The sequence below is a fragment of the Orycteropus afer genome, unplaced genomic scaffold, assembly GCF_000298275.1.
Source record: "Orycteropus afer afer isolate SDZICR_OR568_19922 unplaced genomic scaffold, OryAfe1.0 scaffold00366, whole genome shotgun sequence".
Classification (NCBI taxonomy): Eukaryota; Metazoa; Chordata; class Mammalia; order Tubulidentata; family Orycteropodidae; genus Orycteropus; species Orycteropus afer.
The window spans coordinates 1,844,174-1,862,046 of record NW_006921953.1 but is presented as its reverse complement, the minus strand read 5'-3'; the positions used below and the strand labels follow the sequence as shown (position 1 = coordinate 1,862,046).

Below are 17,873 nucleotides of genomic sequence, written 5' to 3'. Positions count from 1 at the left end.
CTTCATGTCTCTCATTTTTCTTGTCTTCTGTCTTCTTCCTTTTCTTCTGTTTGTCCCTCTGCCTCTCCCCTCTTCTTTTCCTTCTCTTTGGAGCTTCTGCCTCTCCTCTTCACCCCCACCTCCTGCCTAAGCAGTAGGGAAATGAGAATGTGGGGAAGGGTCCAAGCTTTCCTTCTTCCTCGACCCAGGCCTTTACTCCCACTGTGAGCAGATGGGAGGCGTCTCTGCATTCCTTTCCATGGAATGGTTGCTCTGCCATGGCCACCTGGGGAGAACAAGCTAGGGCATAAAAGGCTTGGGAGGAGGAGGAGGATGGAGGCAAATGCTGGGTCAGCTTTCTGGTGAAGCTGGGGTGAAAAGGCAGGCAGTCCCAAGAGTCCAGGGCTTCCACTAAGGTGGAGGCAGGCAACCTTAGGTTTGGAAGGCTGGGAGAGTGCAGCCACCTTGGGGCCAAAGTCTGGGCAAGAGTGACAGCGGTGATCTCATCCCCATTTCTGAGAGGAGGAGATTGAGGCTGAGGGCTGGTCCCCAGGGTCCTTTGTGTTGGAGGAGAATGCGCTAGGGTGGGCCTATAGTGTGCCAATTGCCAAGTTGCTATGGTTACCGGGGGATGCCCAGAGCCATTAGAGCACCAGGTTCTCTCTCCTCCCCCTCCCTCCCTTCAGGGGGGAGGGGCAGCGAATGAATACCAAGGCACGCACCAGGTAGGCTCCTGGTGCTGGCCAATAGAGTCTGAGGAGCACGGTAGCCAGGGAACAGTAACCAAGGTAACCAAGGAACCGTCGCCTTGGAAGCTCCATCACATACGCGCTCTGCTCCGTGGCAGGCAGCCTGGGCCAGGGCTGGGACACTCTGGATCGAAGGCACTGAGCCCCAGCAGCTGATGGCAGTGATTTCTGCCCCTACCCACTACTCCGCACCCGACCCAGGCCTCCCTCCATGGGGCTCACAGTTGGGCTCCAGCCAGAAATAGTGCCCGGCCCTGTTGTCATGATGACACTTCCCAGCTGGTCTGGAACCCCCTCCTGTCCTGGCTCCTCCATATCCCTCCCCCTAACCCTTCCCAGAGCCATCTCCACCCAAAATTGGCTCCCAGGCCCTAAAAGTTCTTCCAGCCGCCGCCGCTCCCTCTCCCCAGGGCTCTGTACACATATGAGGACGGCTCGGATGACCTCAAGCTTGCAGCATCAGGAGGTAAGAATTCCAGCCATTCCTTCCCCTTCCTCTCCACCCCCTCCTCCGGTTGTTTTCTTTCCCACCCGCCTGGCCCTGGGCCACCTTGTTGCTTGCATCCAACATCCCCACACTTATCTGGCGGTTGTCTCTCCTCTGGTCATCCCCAGAGGGTGGGGAGGGAGGGAGCCTTGTTTTCCAGTTAACTGAGGCAGAGACTGGAGGGGAAAGTGACTTGCCCAAAGTCACTCAGCTAGGAGGAAGGGACCTAGCAGGGATGGGCCTGGATCAGCCCACTATCTTCAGAGCCCACAGGGCTTTGTTTCACACTGTTAGGGTTGGGTACCACTTCACACTGATGTGTGAGAAGGGATGATGTGTGAAGATGGCTAGAGCTAGCAACCACTTCTTTGTCCTACCCTAAATCTGGCTCCTGGGGGCTCAAAGACAAAGCTAGCAGCTGGCTTCCAGCCCTCCTCACACTAACATAAAACTTTGGGAGCTCTACATTTTGAAAAGCAGAGCCTGGGAGCATTCTGTCCTGTGGGATCCAGAGCCTTCATGGGGGTGGTAAGGGTTTGGGAGAGGGAAGTGCTGACGCCTTCCTGACTCCCTCAGAAGGGGGCTTGCAGGAGCTCTCCGGCCACTTTGAGAATCAGAAGGTGATGTACGGCTTCTGCAGCGTCAAGGACTCCCAGGCTGCTCTGCCAAAATACGTGCTTATCAACTGGGTATGTAGCTGTGGGCTGGGAGAGGGCACAGAGGGCCCCAGATCAGCTACCCTTCACCTTTCCCTTCTCCCACTGGTCCCAGGGAGGGTGGCCTGCTGCCCGCTCTTCGACTCCCTCTTTGATGGGTATCTTGCAGGTTGGTGAAGACGTGCCTGATGCTCGCAAGTGTGCTTGTGCCAGCCACGTGGCTAAGGTGGCTGAGTTCTTCCAGGTGTGCATGGGGCCAGGCCCCGTGGGGACAGGGACAACCACCCAGGGAGGGGTCTGTACACTGGGAGTGGTGACGGGGCCACAGTGCTCCCTGAACACTCCCTTTTTGCTAAAGGGCGTCGACGTAATTGTGAATGCCAGCAGTGTGGAAGACATAGACGCGGGTGCCATTGGGCAGCGGCTCTCCAATGGGCTGGCTCGGCTCTCCAGCCCTGTGCTGCACCGCCTGCGGCTACGGGAGGATGAAAACGCTGAGCCTGTGGTCAGTGTGGGCGTGGGCCTGTGCTGGCTGTCCCTACCCTGGGCCCTGTGTCTGGCCCTCCCTTGCCACTCATAGTACCCTTGTTCATGGGGTTCCCAGAGTACCCAGCCTGCTCTCCACCCTTATGCCCCATAATTTGACCCTACAGGGTACTACCTATCAGAAGACGGATGCAGCCGTGGAAATGAAGCGGATTAACCGTGAGCAGTTTTGGGAGCAGGCCAAGGTGTGGACCCCGACCCTGGCCTTTAGGCTGAGCTGCCCTTCCCTGACCCCCTGGGGTCACTTGGGCTACTCTCCCAAGGGACTGTGCCCCAGACCACATGCTTTCCCATCTCGAAAGAGAGAGCTCTTTTGACCCATTCCTACTATTCCCAATTCCCTAGCCCTGGGCTTGGTGGATGGAGGACCAGGTCCCCAGGCCCGCCAGCTCAAGGCCTGCACTTCTTTGGTGTGGGGCTTACAGAAGGAAGAGGAACTAAGGAAGGAGGAGGAGAGGAAGAAGGCCCTGGATGAGAGGCTTAGGTTTGAGCAGGAGCGGATGGAGCAGGAGCGGATGGAGCAGGAGGAGCGCGAGAGGCGCTACCGGGAGCGAGAGCAGCAGATCGAGGAGCATAGGTGCGGCCCTGTCCGCCCTGGCAGCCTGGCCCTAGTGCCTCTCGTGCCCACCCTGAGTGTACCTGCTGGCTTCTTGTTCCAGGAGGAAACAGCAGAATCTAGAAGCAGAGGAGGCCAAGAGGCGTTTGAAGGAGCAGTCGATCTTTGTAAGTTCTAAGCCGGGGCTCTCAGGCTTCTGGTCAGGCAGTGACACTGCTCCCTGTGCCTGGGCCTCATGAGGAGATTGGGGCTTTGGGAACAATACTGGGTGCTCTAAGGACCTCTGCACGGCCCTAGGGGGCCCCTTGGAGGGTCAGGCCTGGCACCTGATTATGACGCTGGTTTCTGGCTATGGATAGAGACCTCCTTGGAGAAGCTTATACTCTAGATTGGAAGAAAAAATGTACTCCCTGCCAGGGCACCCCTGGCCCCTCCTCAGTGGGGCCTGCAGGGCTTGGGGTAAATTAGACTTTGTTTCTGCACTGAGGGGCTCAAGGCCTAGTCCCCACATAAGAGTGATACAGAGCCTTGTGAATGAATGAGCTGTACCTGTTTTTTGAGTGTCTGTATAAGTGTGTCTCCATGTTCCAGGGGTGCTGCTAAATTGCCAGACACTGGGAATGGCCCATAGCACCTGAGAACTGGCGTTTTGGAAATTACAGTGGGGTTACATTTATGTACTTTGGACTGAATTTTGTATTTCAGAAATAGCTAGAGTCATTCAGGTTCTTGCATGGTGCCATTCAGGGAGGGAGGCCTGGATTGGGATTATGGTTGGCAGATGTTGGGCCTTGGGTGACTTGTACAAGCTCCAGGGTCACATCCAGGAGAAGACAGCCCTTCAGGCACTGGCATTAATAAGTGCTCTGATCACATCAACTGCCGGGTGGGTGCAGCTGACGTCTAGTTGCTCATGCCTCAGTCATTCAGTTAACACATACTTGCCACCTTCCATGTGCTGAGTGCTGGAAACAGAACAAGATGGGCAAGGTCTTTTTGAAAAAGCTTATTTTTATGGAAAATTTGGCTGAAGATGGTATGTGCACACAAACACACAGAGAATAATATAGTGAGTCCCCTGAACTTATTTTCACCAGTTATCAGCATTTCTGACAAAGCCTTATGGTGTTCACATCATTATTTTACAGTCTTAGGTGCTCCTTCATGTGACAGTGGATATGCCAACAGTCAGTGTGGTGGCCTTGCAACTTCAAGCCTCCTAAGGAAGATTCTGTATGAGAAACTTTGGAAATTAGTACCATGAAATAGTTTCTTTTAACTTGAGGAGCTGTTCTGCTTTCTCTCTCCTTTTACCAAGATTTTATGCCTTATTTTGGTTCCTTTTTTTCCTGGACTGCCAGCGAGCTCCCATGTATCTGAAGATGCTCAGGCCCAGCAGTGCCTTTGGCCTTCATGGTTAGCATATTGATCTCTCCTATGCACAGCTCTTAATTTGTTGTTTCAGTAATTTGTTGTTTCAGTGTTACTCGCACTGTTAGTAGTTAAAGCCTTTGTGATAAGCTGCCTATGGTTCTTATTTTTGAATCAGGCAGAGAAGCCTAGCAAGATGTCACTGGCAAAGGCTTAACTGCTCATTTATGGGAGGGTGAGGAGCCTGGCCTGGCTGGAGCCCAGTGGGCTAATGAGCAGGGAAGAGTCGATTGGAAGGGAGAGCAGAGTCAGGGGAGGCATTTCGACTTCATTTTGAAGGACACATAGAGTTATGGAGTGACAACCCTTGTGAGGGGCAGCAATCCTTTGAAGGGCCATTCCCTTTATGCACCTTGGCCAGTGTTTAGGTTCTGTGTTCAAAAGCAAAGAAGCCTTGCTCCTTCACTACCTTTCCTAGAGCTTGTTCTCTCCTCCCATCAATCCCTTCTGCCCAGTTTGCCACATGAGCAGTGTAGTGAGTTCAACTGAGCAAACATGAACCACCTCGATCTTGGGCTGGCCTTTCACACACAGACCTGAGTCCATGTCGTGTCGTTCGCAGGGACGTAAGGGAGATGACCCCAGAAACAGGAAATTATAATACAGCGTAATTTGTAGTGTACGCCAGGAACACCCATGGCGACCTTGAGAAGAGAATGGCCTGACTCAGAGACCTTTTTCCCCAAGGAGGCAGTGCCCAAGCTGGGACTGAAAGCAGGAGGAGTCAGACCTGGGGGTGGGGTCAGCATTTGAGGGTGGGGAGACTTATCTCCCATGCCAAGGCACGGAGGTGGGAAACTATGCATGTTCCAGGAACTAACTGCTTCATGGCTGAGGACTTTATATCTACACATCATGGAGGGGATACGGGGCTGGTGGCGCATGGGGTTTGGAGAGGGGATGGGGCCAGATCAGCAAGAGGTCCTGATCACTTGGGAGATTGTAGTCTCAGGACATAATGAGTGACTAGGCAAGTATAGTACAGCAGGGAGTGGTGGAGACTGCAGCAAGTTGGACAGCACACACCCGGATGAAAGGCAGCTGCAGCAAGGCTCTGGCCCATGGCTGTTTGGGGAGAATGTGGGTCAGTGTTGCCAGAGCTCCTGGCATTTCAGGATAGATTCAGATCCAGATTTCAGTATGAAACTTCCTGATTTTGAAGTGGTGGCAACTAATTAGTGTTTTTTAAAAACACCACACTGGCCAAACAAGCACCATCTGTGGGAATCTTCAGCAGTGCTTGCTGTGACTTACAAGAAGCTCCAGAGGGGTTTTAAGCTAGGAAAAATTATGGTCTGATTTATGTTTTCAGAGGTCCTTCTGGGCCTATAAGGAGCTCTGGTAGCACAGTGACTAAGGCATCTGACTGTTAACCAGAAGGTTGGTGGTTCAAACCCACCAGCCACTCCACGGAAGCAAGACCGGGCAATCTACTTCTGTGAAGATTTATCACCTCAGAAACTCAATGGGGGTCGCTATGAGTTGGAATGAACTCGATGGCAGTGGGTTTAGTGTTTTTTTTTTTCTTTTTCTGTTTTCTGGGCCTATAGAGATTAGATAGGGAGGGAGAGGCTGGTGAGGGAGCCCCTGCTCAGATGCCCAGGTCTAGGCAGTGCTGGTGAGAGAGTGGCAGGCAGGCACTGGGGTGGGAGGTTTGAGAAAAGGTAGACATGAGGAAGGAGAGCTGGAGGATCTTGGGGGCCTGGGTGGCTATGAATCGGGTAAGGGAAAGGAGATGCTGAGTGAGTGTCCAGAGCCTGGCCAGTGAGAGTGGAGAGGGGCTGGGTAACTGGTGGTAGGAGGACAAGAAGTACCACCACAGAGCCTCTTCCTTCTGTGGAAGAAACATGGGAGCTTTAAGAAGGCGTTGGTGGATGTGGGGTGCCCAGGACACTGTCCCTTTGGTTTCCAGGGTGACCAGCGGGATGAGGAAGAAGAGACCCAGATGAAGAAGTCTGAATCAGAGGTGGAGGTAAAAACTGAGAGGACAGAACAGGTGAGGTGGGCAGGGTTGTCTCAGCCCAGCCAGGCCCTGACCCTGGCCTCTGCCCACAGGAGGCAGCAGCCATCATTGCCCAGCGGCCTGACAACCCTCGAGAGTTCTTTAAGCAGCAGGAACGAGTCGCATCAGCCTCTGCGGGCAGCTGCGATGTGCCCTCACCCTTCAACCACCGGCCAGGTAGTCCCAGCCCCCTGCCCTGCCCCTTACTTCTCAGGTTTGGGCCCTGAGCCTCTTTGGGACTATTTCTTGGAAGGGAAACTTTGCCCAAGGACCCCCTGGAGAAGGCCAAAGAGGCCCATCAAATGTTCTTCCATCTACCATTTCCCAGGTTGCAGGGCCCTGAGATAGGCTTGGGGAAGTCGATGTTGGGCCTTGGCTGTTCAGTGGGTGGTGCCAGGTGGGCAGCTCTGACGTGGGCTGGGGGACCTCACTAGCCACATAAAAGCCAGCAGGGAGTGGCCCTGCTGGGGTTGAACTCGGTCTGGCCTATAGGGCTGGTGGGTGCATGTGAGGCATACTCTGACCCTGACCTGAATCAGAGCAGCCTGGGCCTGCACCGGGGCTCCCTGTTCAGCTTCTCCCTACACAGCTTCTGCCTTCCGCTCCAGCATCCTCCACCCTGTCTGTTGGTCCCATTGTGTTGACACCTGCTGCTGTGTGAGCCCTCTGCTGGTGTTTGGTCAGGTGGGGGGTGGCAGGCTGTCCCCAGCTCATCAGCTGCTCAGAGCCTAGCTGTGTGTGGCAGGCTTCTTGCTGTGTGGCTGGTGCTGGTGGGAGTTGGCTGATGCTTGAGGCTGTGGCCCAGCTTGCTGAATGTATTCCTGGTTGCGGGCAGCTTGGACATCCAGGGCCAGCACTGGGGGCGGGTGAGGCATCTGCAAGGGTGGGGGACACTGACCCTCTCTTGTCCTCTGTCTCTTTCTCTGTCTGTCTCTCTCAGCAGGTCGTCCGTACTGCCCTTTCATAAAGGCATCGGACAGTGGGCCTTCCTCCTCCTCCTCTTCCTCCTCCTCCCCTCCACGGACTCCCTTTCCCTATATCACCTGTCACCGCACCCCAAACCTCTCTTCCTCCCTCCCATGTAGGTAGCAGCCCCAGGCCTTGGCGGGGGGGGTAAGGAGGGCCCCGCTTCCCAGCAGCGCCCCCTGCCCTCACACCCCCGCCCCAGGCTGACCGCTGATCTCTGGAGTTTGTTCCTAGAGCAGGTACTGCCTGCCTGTTTTCCCTGGCCCTGCAGGGGCGCTGGCCCCCAGGGACCTGGCTTACAGGGTCTAGAGCTGTGGTCTGGCCCCTGGGGGGTCTGGGGAGCTCACAGTCTTCACCCAGACTCCAGAGAGGAAATGCTGGCCAGGCCCCAAGGTGAACAGTCTTGGTCCCATCTAGCTCCTTGGCCCTCACTGACCAGTCTGGGGCTTTATTCTGCAGGCAGCCACCTGGACAGCCACCGGAGGATGGCTCCCACCCCCATCCCCACCCGGAGCCCATCCGACTCCAGCACAGCCTCCACCCCTATCACTGAGCAGATTGAGCGGGCCCTGGATGAGGTCACATCATCTCAGCCTCCACCACTGCCACCGCCGCTACCACCAGCCGAAGGTGAGACACCCTCCCAGTCAGGGTCTTCACTTCATCCCCTGGGCTGGGAACTCCAGGTTCCCATGGTAACAACTCCCCAGGGATCTGGGCCACCTATCACCAAGACTGAACTGTCCTGGAGATTGCTGTAGTATGGGAGGAGCCCTGGCACTGCAGTCAAATCTGCCCCCCTTTGAGCCAAAGGGCCTCAGCTGTGAAGGGGGATCAGGTTGGGGTGTTGAGTGGGTTAAAGACAGCCTGGTGCAGCTGGTGCAGCATGCTTGCCCTCTGACCCCCGTTGACAGTTGAGTGGAGTTGTATTTGAGAGTCCTCAGCTCCTTTCTCAGGGAGAGGGGAGGGTATGATAAGGTCTCCATTCCTTCCCCAAGGGAGTGGATCATAGCTCTCTCCTTATCTATGCTGTCACAGAGACCCAGGAGCCCAGCCCCCAGTTGGAGAGTGAAGAGACCAGCAAGGAAGCCCAAGCAGCAGCCCCTCAGGCCTGGGCCAGCGCCATAGAGGAGCCCCTTCTGGCAAGGGAGCCTCCCCAGGGGGAGGGCAGCCCTGCGGAGGACTTGATGTTCATAGAATCTCCAGACCAGGCTGTTCTAGCCGCCCCTCTGGAGCCTGCTCCAGCCAGCACCACTGCAGCTGACCCCTCCATAGCTGTCACAGCTGACACCATTGAAACCAACACTGCCGCTGTTGACACCACTGTTGCCAACACCTCCGCTCCCGCTGCTGCCAGCCTCATTGACCTATGGCCTGGCAACAGGGAAGGGGCCTCTGCAGCCCAGGCCTGGGAGCCAGAGGCCAAGTCCGGGGCCCCCACACCACCCTCAGGTGCTGAGGTCACTGTGGAGGAGATGGCCCTGCTGGACCAGGGGGCTCAGGAGCCTCTGCCACCAGCGGGGGAAGGCTGTGCCAACCTTCTCAATTTTGATGAGTTGCCTGAGCCCCCAGCCACCTTCTGCGACCCAGAGGAGGAAGTAGAAGGGGAGTCCCTGGGTCCACCCCAGGCCCCAACTCTGCCCTCTACTCCAGAAGATCTAGATCAAGAACCAGAGTCAGAGCCAGAGCCCCACGTGTTGACCAATGGCGAGACCACTCAGAAGGAGGGGACCCAGGTGGGGGCAGAGGCAGCCTGGGGGCAGGGGGATGGTCAGGGCTCCGGTAGAACTGCATTCCTCAGGTTTGCAGCAGCACCTTACTTCTCTGTAACCCACATTGTTGGGGTGAAGCTTCTTTCCAGTCCCCCTCCCTGGCCAGCTCTGCTTTTGTTCCCAAGGCAGGCATCTGTGTTTCCTAGGCAACCGCTGATGGAATCGCTGGTTGCTGAGGAAACGGGCTCAGGGCTGGTAGGTCAGCCCTAGTCCTGCAGGGTGGGGCCCGGCGACCTGGTACTTTCCCCTTGCAGGCCAGTGAAGGGTACTTCAGCCAATCACAGGAGGAGGAGTTTGCCCAATCAGAAGACCCGTGTGCGAAGGCTCCGCCTCCTGTGTTCTACAACAAGCCTCCAGGTAGTCTTGAGATGGAGGATGAGAGGGGAATCTGGGCGAAGGTGCTGGATTTAACCAGGCCCAGCACGCCTCGCCTCTCTCTCGGGTGTGGGACACAGAGAAGGATCTGCTGCGCCATCTCCTTAATGCCCCTCCCATCTCCTGACACCCTTTAGAAATCGATATCACCTGCTGGGATGCAGATCCAGTACCAGAAGAGGAGGAGAGCTTCGAGGGTGGAGATTAGCGGTGTGTCTGCTCTGAGGCTGCCCTCGCCAAGGCCGCCAACTTCCAGGCTTCTGGCCAGACGGCCCGCCGTGCCTGCACTCGCAGCAGCTCCGCCTGGCACCCACTCCGGATTCCGGCCCTGGCCCGGACTCGGCCGCTTCCCCACCCACAGGGCCAAACTTTGACAGCTTTTCTCTTTTTTTTAAAGTGAATAGGAGACTTGTACAGTTGACTGATTTTCTTCCCGTTGGTAGTTAAGACGCTGTTGCAGATTCCACTCTCTCCCTATCCGGTCCAGATTGTAGCTCTTAGTCCTCCCTGCTCAGCTGGCCGGGGTGGAGGTCTCCCCCTGCTTGGGGCCTGGTGTGGGGGAGCTCTGGTGGAAAATGTTCCCTCACCTTTTTTCCTAGTTTTATGTTTCTTGGAAAAATATCACTTTGTATTCTCTGTCCAGGGCTTCAGATATTTTGCACGAATTTTAAAACATGGCAATAAATGGCTCGTGGGCTCTGGTTCCCTGGGACCCCCCCTCCCTGCCCTTCTCTTAATACCTCCCTGCCTGGCCCAAAGGAAGTAGCAGGCCCACCTGGGGCCCCTTGGCTTCCCTGCCCTCTCCTGCCCCCTCCTGCTGGGCAGGTCCCAGGCTGGAGATCCTCGGATCCATTCAGGTTAGGGCTATTGGGGGGGCTAGGTTTGGGGGGGCTTTCTTAACGCCTCCCTCTGCTTGGGTTCCTTTTTCACTTTCAGTAACTGTTTTTTGGAAAGCACAAACTTCTGTAACAGGTCGTGCTCATGTCTGTTAATAAAGAAATCCAGATCCCTTTGGGCCTGCTGCTCCGGGCCTCCAGGGGCTGATCTAGGGTGGGCAGCCCGGCCGCCCGGCCTCCCACTCCCAATTCCTATTTCTAAGGCCATAGACGAAGGGACAGACAGTTTACCTAGATCTCACTGCATGGTCTGGGACACCCGGGAACCAGTATAGTTCCAGAAAGCCCCCCTCAGTTTTAGTTCCGCACCATCAAGCCAGCTTGTAGGCAGACTGCGAGTTAACATTCCTTTGTTCCTCATGGCCCTGGCGTGCATGGACACCAGCTCTCTGGTTGAACCTTGGGTGCAAGTAGTGGCCACTCCCTCCGCTTGTACCAAAGCAGATCACACACCTTTATTATCCTCAAAATGTAACAAACAGGGTAAGAAATCCCTCCCCCCCCTCTCCCCCAGTCCAAGGGAAGAATTTAAAAAGCCCCGCATTTGGGCCAGGAGTCCGCGGGTGGGGCCGGGACGCCGGGCGCCCCTCTATACGGCTGTAGTCCTCCCGAACAAGGGGATGGAGACCGGCAGACGCCAAGCTCCGTGCTCCAGGGGCTCGCGGCTACTGAGCTCTGAGTCGGTCCAGCTGGGGAAGACCCGGCGGCCGCGGTCCGCCTGCAGGCAGAGCGAAGGGCAAGGCGGTGCGGGGCGCGGGGCGCTGGGCAGGTGCAGCGCCGACGTGTATCCCCGGTCCAGAAAGAGTGGCTTGTAGCTGGGTGGCGGCTGCTCCTGTTTCTCCGCGCTGTCGCGGCGGCTCAGAAAGGGCGTAACGATCTTTCGGTAGAGGCCGCGCGTGTCCGTGAGCACCTCGCTGTAGGGCGGTGGCGGCTCTGCCATCAGCACCGCCTCTTCGTAGCACGGTGGCTTAGACATGTCCGATTCCGCTGCAGAATGGGAAGCAGCCCGAGGAATGAGGCTACTGGTCCCCAGCCTCACGCAGAGACTTTGGCCAGCTGCCAACCCCAGACCCAGGGCCACCTCGAGGGAACCCGCTCCCTCCCCTGGCAAAAGCCCCGCGTATTTGTAGACAGCCCGCACCCTGCCAGGGCCCGCCCAACTTGGTGGCCCCGGGCGCCCTCTGGCGGAGACCGTACTTACCCTGGCGGGGATAGCTCCAGGGCCGCGGCGGCACTGAGAGATGCGGCGGCGGCGGGTGCGGAAGCGCGTGGTGATGTGGATGCGCGTGGGCATGCGACTGCGCAGGCCCGTGGTGCAGCAGCGGGTGCACGTGCACATGCGGGTGCGCGTGCGCCGGCGCTTCCAGGCGGCCCCGATGTGGTGGTGGTGGTGGTGGTGGTGGTGGTGGTGGTGCCAGGCCCGGGGGGCTCCCGGCTAGGCTGCCCTCAAGCTCGAGGGGCTCCAGCTCAAGAGCTCTCAGGTTCTGCTCGCGCAGTCGCTCCTCCTGGCGCCGTTTGAGGCGTCGGCGCAGAAAGCTGCAGAAGCAGCAGAGCAGAACGATGAGGCCCCAAATGAGCCAGAAGCCGGCGAAGCACGTGAGGAACGTGTAGGTGCCCTGGGACATAACCATGGCGGCGGCGCAGGCAGCGGGTCCTCGGCTGCTTCACTGGACACTGCTCTCCTCTGCGTGGCCCCGGGCCCGCGCCACGCTCCCAGGTGCCGCCAGCGTCACTTTGGGTCCCGTGGCCGGGGGCTGCCCGCGGCTGGGCTCAAGTCGTGCGCGCGCCGGCAGGGGGCAGCAGTGGCGTCCGCTTCTTCCCATGGCGCCGGCGGGCGCGCGGGCTGCCTCACCCAGGGCCGCGCGTGACCTGTGGGCAGACACAGGGCGCGGTGAAGGCGCGCCACAGCCCCCAATGACTTTCCTGCCCGCACCCGCGCTCTGAACAGTCTCGGGGAAGCCTTCTTGCGGGAACCCCCGCACTCCCCGGGGGACCGGTGACGTCATCAAGGAGGCTGACATCATTCTTAAAGGCTTCCCGGGTAGGGTTTCCCCGGATCTGAGACAGGGCCGCTACCGCCGCTAGGCCAGGGTGTGTGTGGGGGGGAAGGGGAGGGCGCGGGAAACACTGAATCGCCCAGCAGGGGGCGCGCAAGGGAGATTAGCCACTCGCGTCTCCGGTGAACAAGGCACCCCAGCTTGGAAAGTTTCAGAGGCCTGTGGGCCCACCCCTAAGGCGCTAAAAAAGAATCTGGGTGGGAAAAGGGTGGCTGACCTCCAATAGCCCCACCAGCAGCCCACCTTGTGCTCGGCTACAGCCCTGTGCTCGGCTACAGTTAATGGTAGCCTCCAGCGCTGTGGGCCTTGTACCCCAGTCCTGGCTGCCCAAGGAATGGTACATCCTTGTCCCATACCACAGTCTCTTGGTCTTCGCCGCTCTCTCAGGGGGCTTGGGAGTCCGGCAGCGTGCCATGGACCCTGCCTTTGTTTGCCTAGCGAACCTCTTTTCTTTCGTTCCTAGCGTCCCTCTTTTCTCTAGGCGCCTCCGCCTGCAGGATTGCAGCTCCAACTCCGCTTCTCCCACCGTGCTGCCCCGCCAGTTCTAGGCCCCTTCTGCAATTCCCTTCCCTCTGCAGAAGGGAGGGAAAGTAGGTAGGACTCAGAAGTTTGTTTTCCAGATCCACCTGGTCCTGAACCGCTCCAGATGGACAGCTCTAGTTCCACTTCCTCCTCTCCACAGCCAGGGTTGAGGGAGAATGGTGCATTCTCAGGGGTATGGGGGGCGGGGGAAGCCCTGGACTCTGGGGAGTGAACGGTGGCAGGACACTGTTCACCACCCCCACAGAACAGAAATGAACCTTTGGGATCAGTGGAATTAGTCTTGTTTTACAGGTGAGGAGGTGGGTTTGTAATTAACTACGTAGATGGCAAGTGGCAGAGCCATCATTTGAACTGGGGAAAATGCTGCTGCCTGAGCTACTTTGGGGGCCTCCTGCAGGAGCCCCAAAGGACCTCCCCACTCTCAGCAGGCCCAAGACACAAACATGCACTCAAGTTATGGTGGCCCTGAGCCCCAAGCTGGGAGGCTCCAGACTAAGCCATCTCTGGCTGGTCCAGCAAGCTGGGGAGAAGCCAGAACATGCTGCTCCACCTTCTCCCCAGATGGCTGCTGTCTGACTCTATGGCTGCCTCCAGCCATGTGCCACTTGGTGCCCGTGCCAGTCCCTTTCTCCTGGGCCTGCGTTCCAGAACAGACAATGGCAGGAACAATAGCTCTGCCCGCCCCCTCAACAACCCCACCATGAGGCTGCCATGGCGACGAAGCCCAGATAAAAAAACACGATGCTGCCAGTCACTGGGAGTTAATTAAATCTGTTGTTCTCCTTTTCCCGAGCCCTCAGGAATTTTCAGGAATGCTCTGAGGATGCTGGCACTAACTAGGGGCCCCTTGGCCTCCCGGGCAGGAACAGTTCTGAATCAGAAAAAGCACTTCTAGGGTTGGAGATGAAGGGATTTAGCTGAATTAGAAATAATCTACCAACGGCCATCTAGTATGTGCCAGGCCTGATTCTAGGCCCTTTACATGCAGAAACTTACGTGATTTTTGGTACTTCCTGGTCTTTGGAGGTTGTGCCAATTTTGCAGATGAGCAGACAAGCTCAGAGAAGGAAATGACTTGCCTTAGGACATACCAGAGCTAAGGAGCTCTTGTGGCGTAGTGCCTAAGTCATTTGACTGCTAACTAGAAGGTCAGTGGTTCAAATCCACCAGCCATTCTGCAGAAGGAAAACTGGGCAATCTACTTCTATAAAGATTTACCCTCTCAGAAGACCAATAGTGGTTGCTGTGAGTTGGAATCAATTCAGTGGCAGTGAGTTTGGTTTTGTTTGGTTTTGAGGATGCCCAGCTAATAAGGGGAGGAGCTAGGTCTGACCCTGAGTCTGAATCCACAAGTCTGTGTCAAAAGGCAAGTGAACATTTGGTACACAGGACTTGGTGGCAGTAGGGGCACAGGGCAGACTGGCCAGCTCATAGTATTTCCTGTTGCTTCTTGCCAAGGCCCTGGTGCACCTGGCCACTAGTCCTCTGCTGCCATGAAACAGCTCAAGGGTGGGAAAAGACTTCAAGGTAAAGGAGAGATAGGACAGCGGTTTCATGGTTCACAAGGAACAAAGGATAAGGACCTAGCCCTGAGAATGTCCAACTCAACGGGCTGGGCATTAGGCCAGACTATGGCAGGCCACACCTAAGTTCCACTGGTACCACGTCACCTCTCAGCTAGGAGTCCTTGCTGAATTTTACAGATGTAGAAACTATGGGTCAGAGAGCAAAGTCTCTTGCTTAGGACTCACCGCTCAGTCTGGCCTGTGACTCCAGTGTGGCTCCATCACCCAGTCTGAGCCAGGATTTGATGCTAGCTACACCTCCATGGCTGTTGCTTCACTTGGTGGGACTATACCTAACCTTAAGGAGGTCCTGCCTCCTCCCCTGTATCTAGCCCCCAGGAGTTGACTGGTATCTTCCCATGTACCCCACAGTAGGTGTTCAATAGATAAGCATCAAGAGATTCATTGGGACATTTCAAAGTTTTGGCCAGGCCAAACTTCTCAAAAATTCCCCCCAAATTGGTGCCCCTTTACCCTCCATGCCCTTGGGCATGCTCCTGCTCTTGTCTAGGTAGCCCTGGGGACTCACACCCTGCCCGAGCCTCTGGTTCACAGCCCCTCCCTTTGCTCATACAGCTCCAGTATGTTACCTGCAAACACCGGCCATTAGTCCAGCCCTGACTGTGTGGGCCAGGAGCCTGCCCTTCAGACAGACTCATCCTTATGTCTGCTATTTTATTATTTGTTTTCTGTTTCCTGTGAGCTTTGTGACCACTTTTTTAGAATGCCCTCTTGATTTATCGAAGTGTTTTTGAGTATATCGCTTTGTCTTGTTTTCTTAGGCCACATACTTGCAGGGACCCAGCAGGGGGGCCAGATATGAGACCCACCCAGTTTCTTCATCTGCCTATGGTTGTGGTACAGACTGAATTAACAGTGTAAAGGGCTTGGAGGTGCCCAATAGACATTTGCTCTGAGGATGGCAGCTCTAAGCAGGAAATAGAGAAGTGTGTGTCCCCATGGCACTCCCTGCTTGAGGGCTGGACACCACAAGTAATTCTGAACATCTTCCTATGAAGCAGATTAACATTCTTTCCATGTGAAAGATGAGAAAGCTTGGCTCAAAGAGATTACATGACTCCTGAGGTCGCTCAGATTTCTAATAAGATCTATAATAATAGGGCCTGATACCTACTATACACCAAGCACTGCTGTTGGAACCAGTCACATTACCCTCCACACGAATGACCCTGGCACCCCAACCTCAGACCTGTTGCTGGAACCTTTATTTAGTGAAGAGCTCATCATTCACTCCATCCACCAAGTCCTGCTGTTTCCACCCCTTGGTGCAGTGTATCTTCAACTGTCCTCTACCTTTGGTCCCATCTGCCACTGCCTTGGCCAGGCCACCCTCATCCTTCACCATCCTTGCCGCCACCATTCCACTTCATTTTGCATGCCTGCTCAGGCTGCCCACTCCACGTGACCTGTTTCATCCCGTCCCTCTCCTGCCTCCAGCAGTTTCCCACTGTGCTCAGGACACAGGCCAACTCCCCAACATGGGTTAGATTAGTGCCTCTTAAACTTGAGCAAGCATCAGAATCACATGGAGGGCTTGCTGAAACAGAGTGCTGGCCTCCACTCCCAGGGTTACTGACTTGGGGAGGTCTGGGTGGGGCTCAAGAGTCTGCATTTCTCACAAGGTCCTAGGAGATGCTGATACTGCTGGTTCAGGGATCAGAGACCAATGAGTACTGCTGACCTAGATCACAGCCTCCAGGATGAGCTCCTGCCGAGGCCTCTTGAGACTCACTTGGGGTACCCTGTTGCTTTGCAGAAAGCATACCAAGTATCCCTTGGGCTGCCAACCATTCTCAAGCAAGCACACTTTCTCTTCCCAGGCCTGCAACCTGGCCCTTGCTGCTCTTGCCTCAGCTTCTACTTAGCCTCCTGGCAAGTCAGCCCCAAGGCTGACTGAGAAGCCCAGTTATAGCAGAATGTTCTGTAGCGGCCTGTGGCCAACACCAGAGGGCTGCCTCTGTCTACATCAACTAGAACATAGTCACTCAAGCCCACTTGTTGAAGGAGTGGCTGCAAGTATCCAGTTACCTGCTTGGGTCTTTTAGCTGTGAGACTGGAAAAACCTCAAGGGCCAAGTCTGTATCCAGTTCATCCTGGGACACATCAACATGTTGGGAAATGTTGGCCATTCACCAAAATGTTACTGAGAGAGAACCCATCACCAAGTTCTCAGCCCTTGAAGGGTACTTTTTAAGTGAACTCAGAAGGCATACATCTCTATGACTAAGACAACATGGAGGCACACACCATGGGCTCTGGAGAGGACAGAAAATCCCAAGAAGCAGGGCTCTGGGTGACAAGAGAAGCCCTGGATAGAAGGCTGGAGCTACTGATCTTTGAATGAAGAGATAGGGGACTTGGACCAGAAGGAGAGTGTGTGTGTGCTGGGTGAAGGTGGGGTGGAAAAGGGGTGACTCCTGGCCACCTTGTGCAGGCCAGGCACACTGCTAGTCCCTGGCATTTGTTCTCTCAGTGACACTTAGGGTATGGCTGTTGTCATCCTCATTCTACAGACAGACAGGCTCAACAAGAGGCCAGTTCAGGCCCACAGAGCCTACTGTTCTAGCAGGAAGAACATTTCAGGGAGGCTCTGGTGACATTTTCACACCCCTCCGACCACAAGATATATGAACTGAGGCCAGAGAGAGATGATAGGCTTGTCCATTCTCCCACAACCAGCCAGGTGTGGAGGTGCAGGACCTCATTTTCAGCTAGGCCAGAGCATTGGCTTGACAACCCCTCTGTGGGTGTGATTTTGGTGGCCAGGGACTCAGGACTTGGGAAAATGCAAATGGGACAAAAGACACTGGGGTTCCTGTGGGCTGGAGGTAGAGGCCTGACTTAGGCCAGTGTTCACTATACTCAGCACTGGCTCACCTCGGGGGACAGGGTGAGGGGCAGATACTCAGAGGCCAGGCTCTTCCCTTAAGGCCTGGAACAAGTGGCTCCCTGGGCCTGTGTCCCCTCATCCAGGTATGGGGATAATTATCTGTACCTCCAAGGGACTTGGTCACATGGGTGATAAAAACCCTCTTCAGAAGGAGCATCCTGGTGTAAGGCTGAGCACTGAAGGGTGAACTCCAGGTTCAAATCCTGCTTCTGCCCTGAACACGCTATGTGGCCTTATCCTGGCTATTGCCATTCCTGAGCTGAAATGTCTTCATCTGTAAGTGGGGGATGATGAGACCTGCCTGGCAGTGCCAAGGGGGAGCACATCTGAGGAGGGTGTGAAAAGACTTCCAGCACGAGACACACAGCAGCCTGTGACTAAC

General features: G+C 55.9%; 2 protein-coding genes across 2 annotated transcripts in view; one reads left to right on the top strand and one right to left on the bottom strand.

Annotated features, from left to right (window-relative positions):
* DBN1 (drebrin 1) overlaps positions 1 to 9,727 on the top strand; it is a 13,497-nt gene extending 3,770 nt beyond the window's left edge. Inside the window, exons 2-15 of the mRNA XM_042782547.1 lie at positions 1,139 to 1,194; positions 1,792 to 1,904; positions 2,041 to 2,115; positions 2,230 to 2,376; positions 2,525 to 2,602; positions 2,843 to 2,994; positions 3,077 to 3,140; positions 6,317 to 6,376; positions 6,460 to 6,583; positions 7,350 to 7,487; positions 7,832 to 8,002; positions 8,411 to 9,108; positions 9,399 to 9,501; positions 9,657 to 9,727. Coding sequence (XP_042638481.1) covers positions 1,139 to 1,194; positions 1,792 to 1,904; positions 2,041 to 2,115; positions 2,230 to 2,376; positions 2,525 to 2,602; positions 2,843 to 2,994; positions 3,077 to 3,140; positions 6,317 to 6,376; positions 6,460 to 6,583; positions 7,350 to 7,487; positions 7,832 to 8,002; positions 8,411 to 9,108; positions 9,399 to 9,501; positions 9,657 to 9,727 — 2,050 coding nt within the window. The remainder of the gene's footprint in view (positions 1 to 1,138; positions 1,195 to 1,791; positions 1,905 to 2,040; positions 2,116 to 2,229; positions 2,377 to 2,524; positions 2,603 to 2,842; positions 2,995 to 3,076; positions 3,141 to 6,316; positions 6,377 to 6,459; positions 6,584 to 7,349; positions 7,488 to 7,831; positions 8,003 to 8,410; positions 9,109 to 9,398; positions 9,502 to 9,656) is intronic.
* A 1,277-nt stretch (positions 9,728 to 11,004) lies between these two features.
* Positions 11,005 to 12,046, bottom strand: PRR7 (proline rich 7, synaptic). The gene is made up of 2 exons (XM_007952959.2): positions 11,617 to 12,046; positions 11,005 to 11,402 (listed from the first exon to the last, which is right to left on the bottom strand). Exons 1-2 carry the CDS (start codon positions 12,044 to 12,046, stop codon positions 11,005 to 11,007), a joined length of 828 nt encoding a protein of 275 aa, XP_007951150.1.
* Positions 12,047 to 17,873: the final 5,827 nt, after the last annotated feature.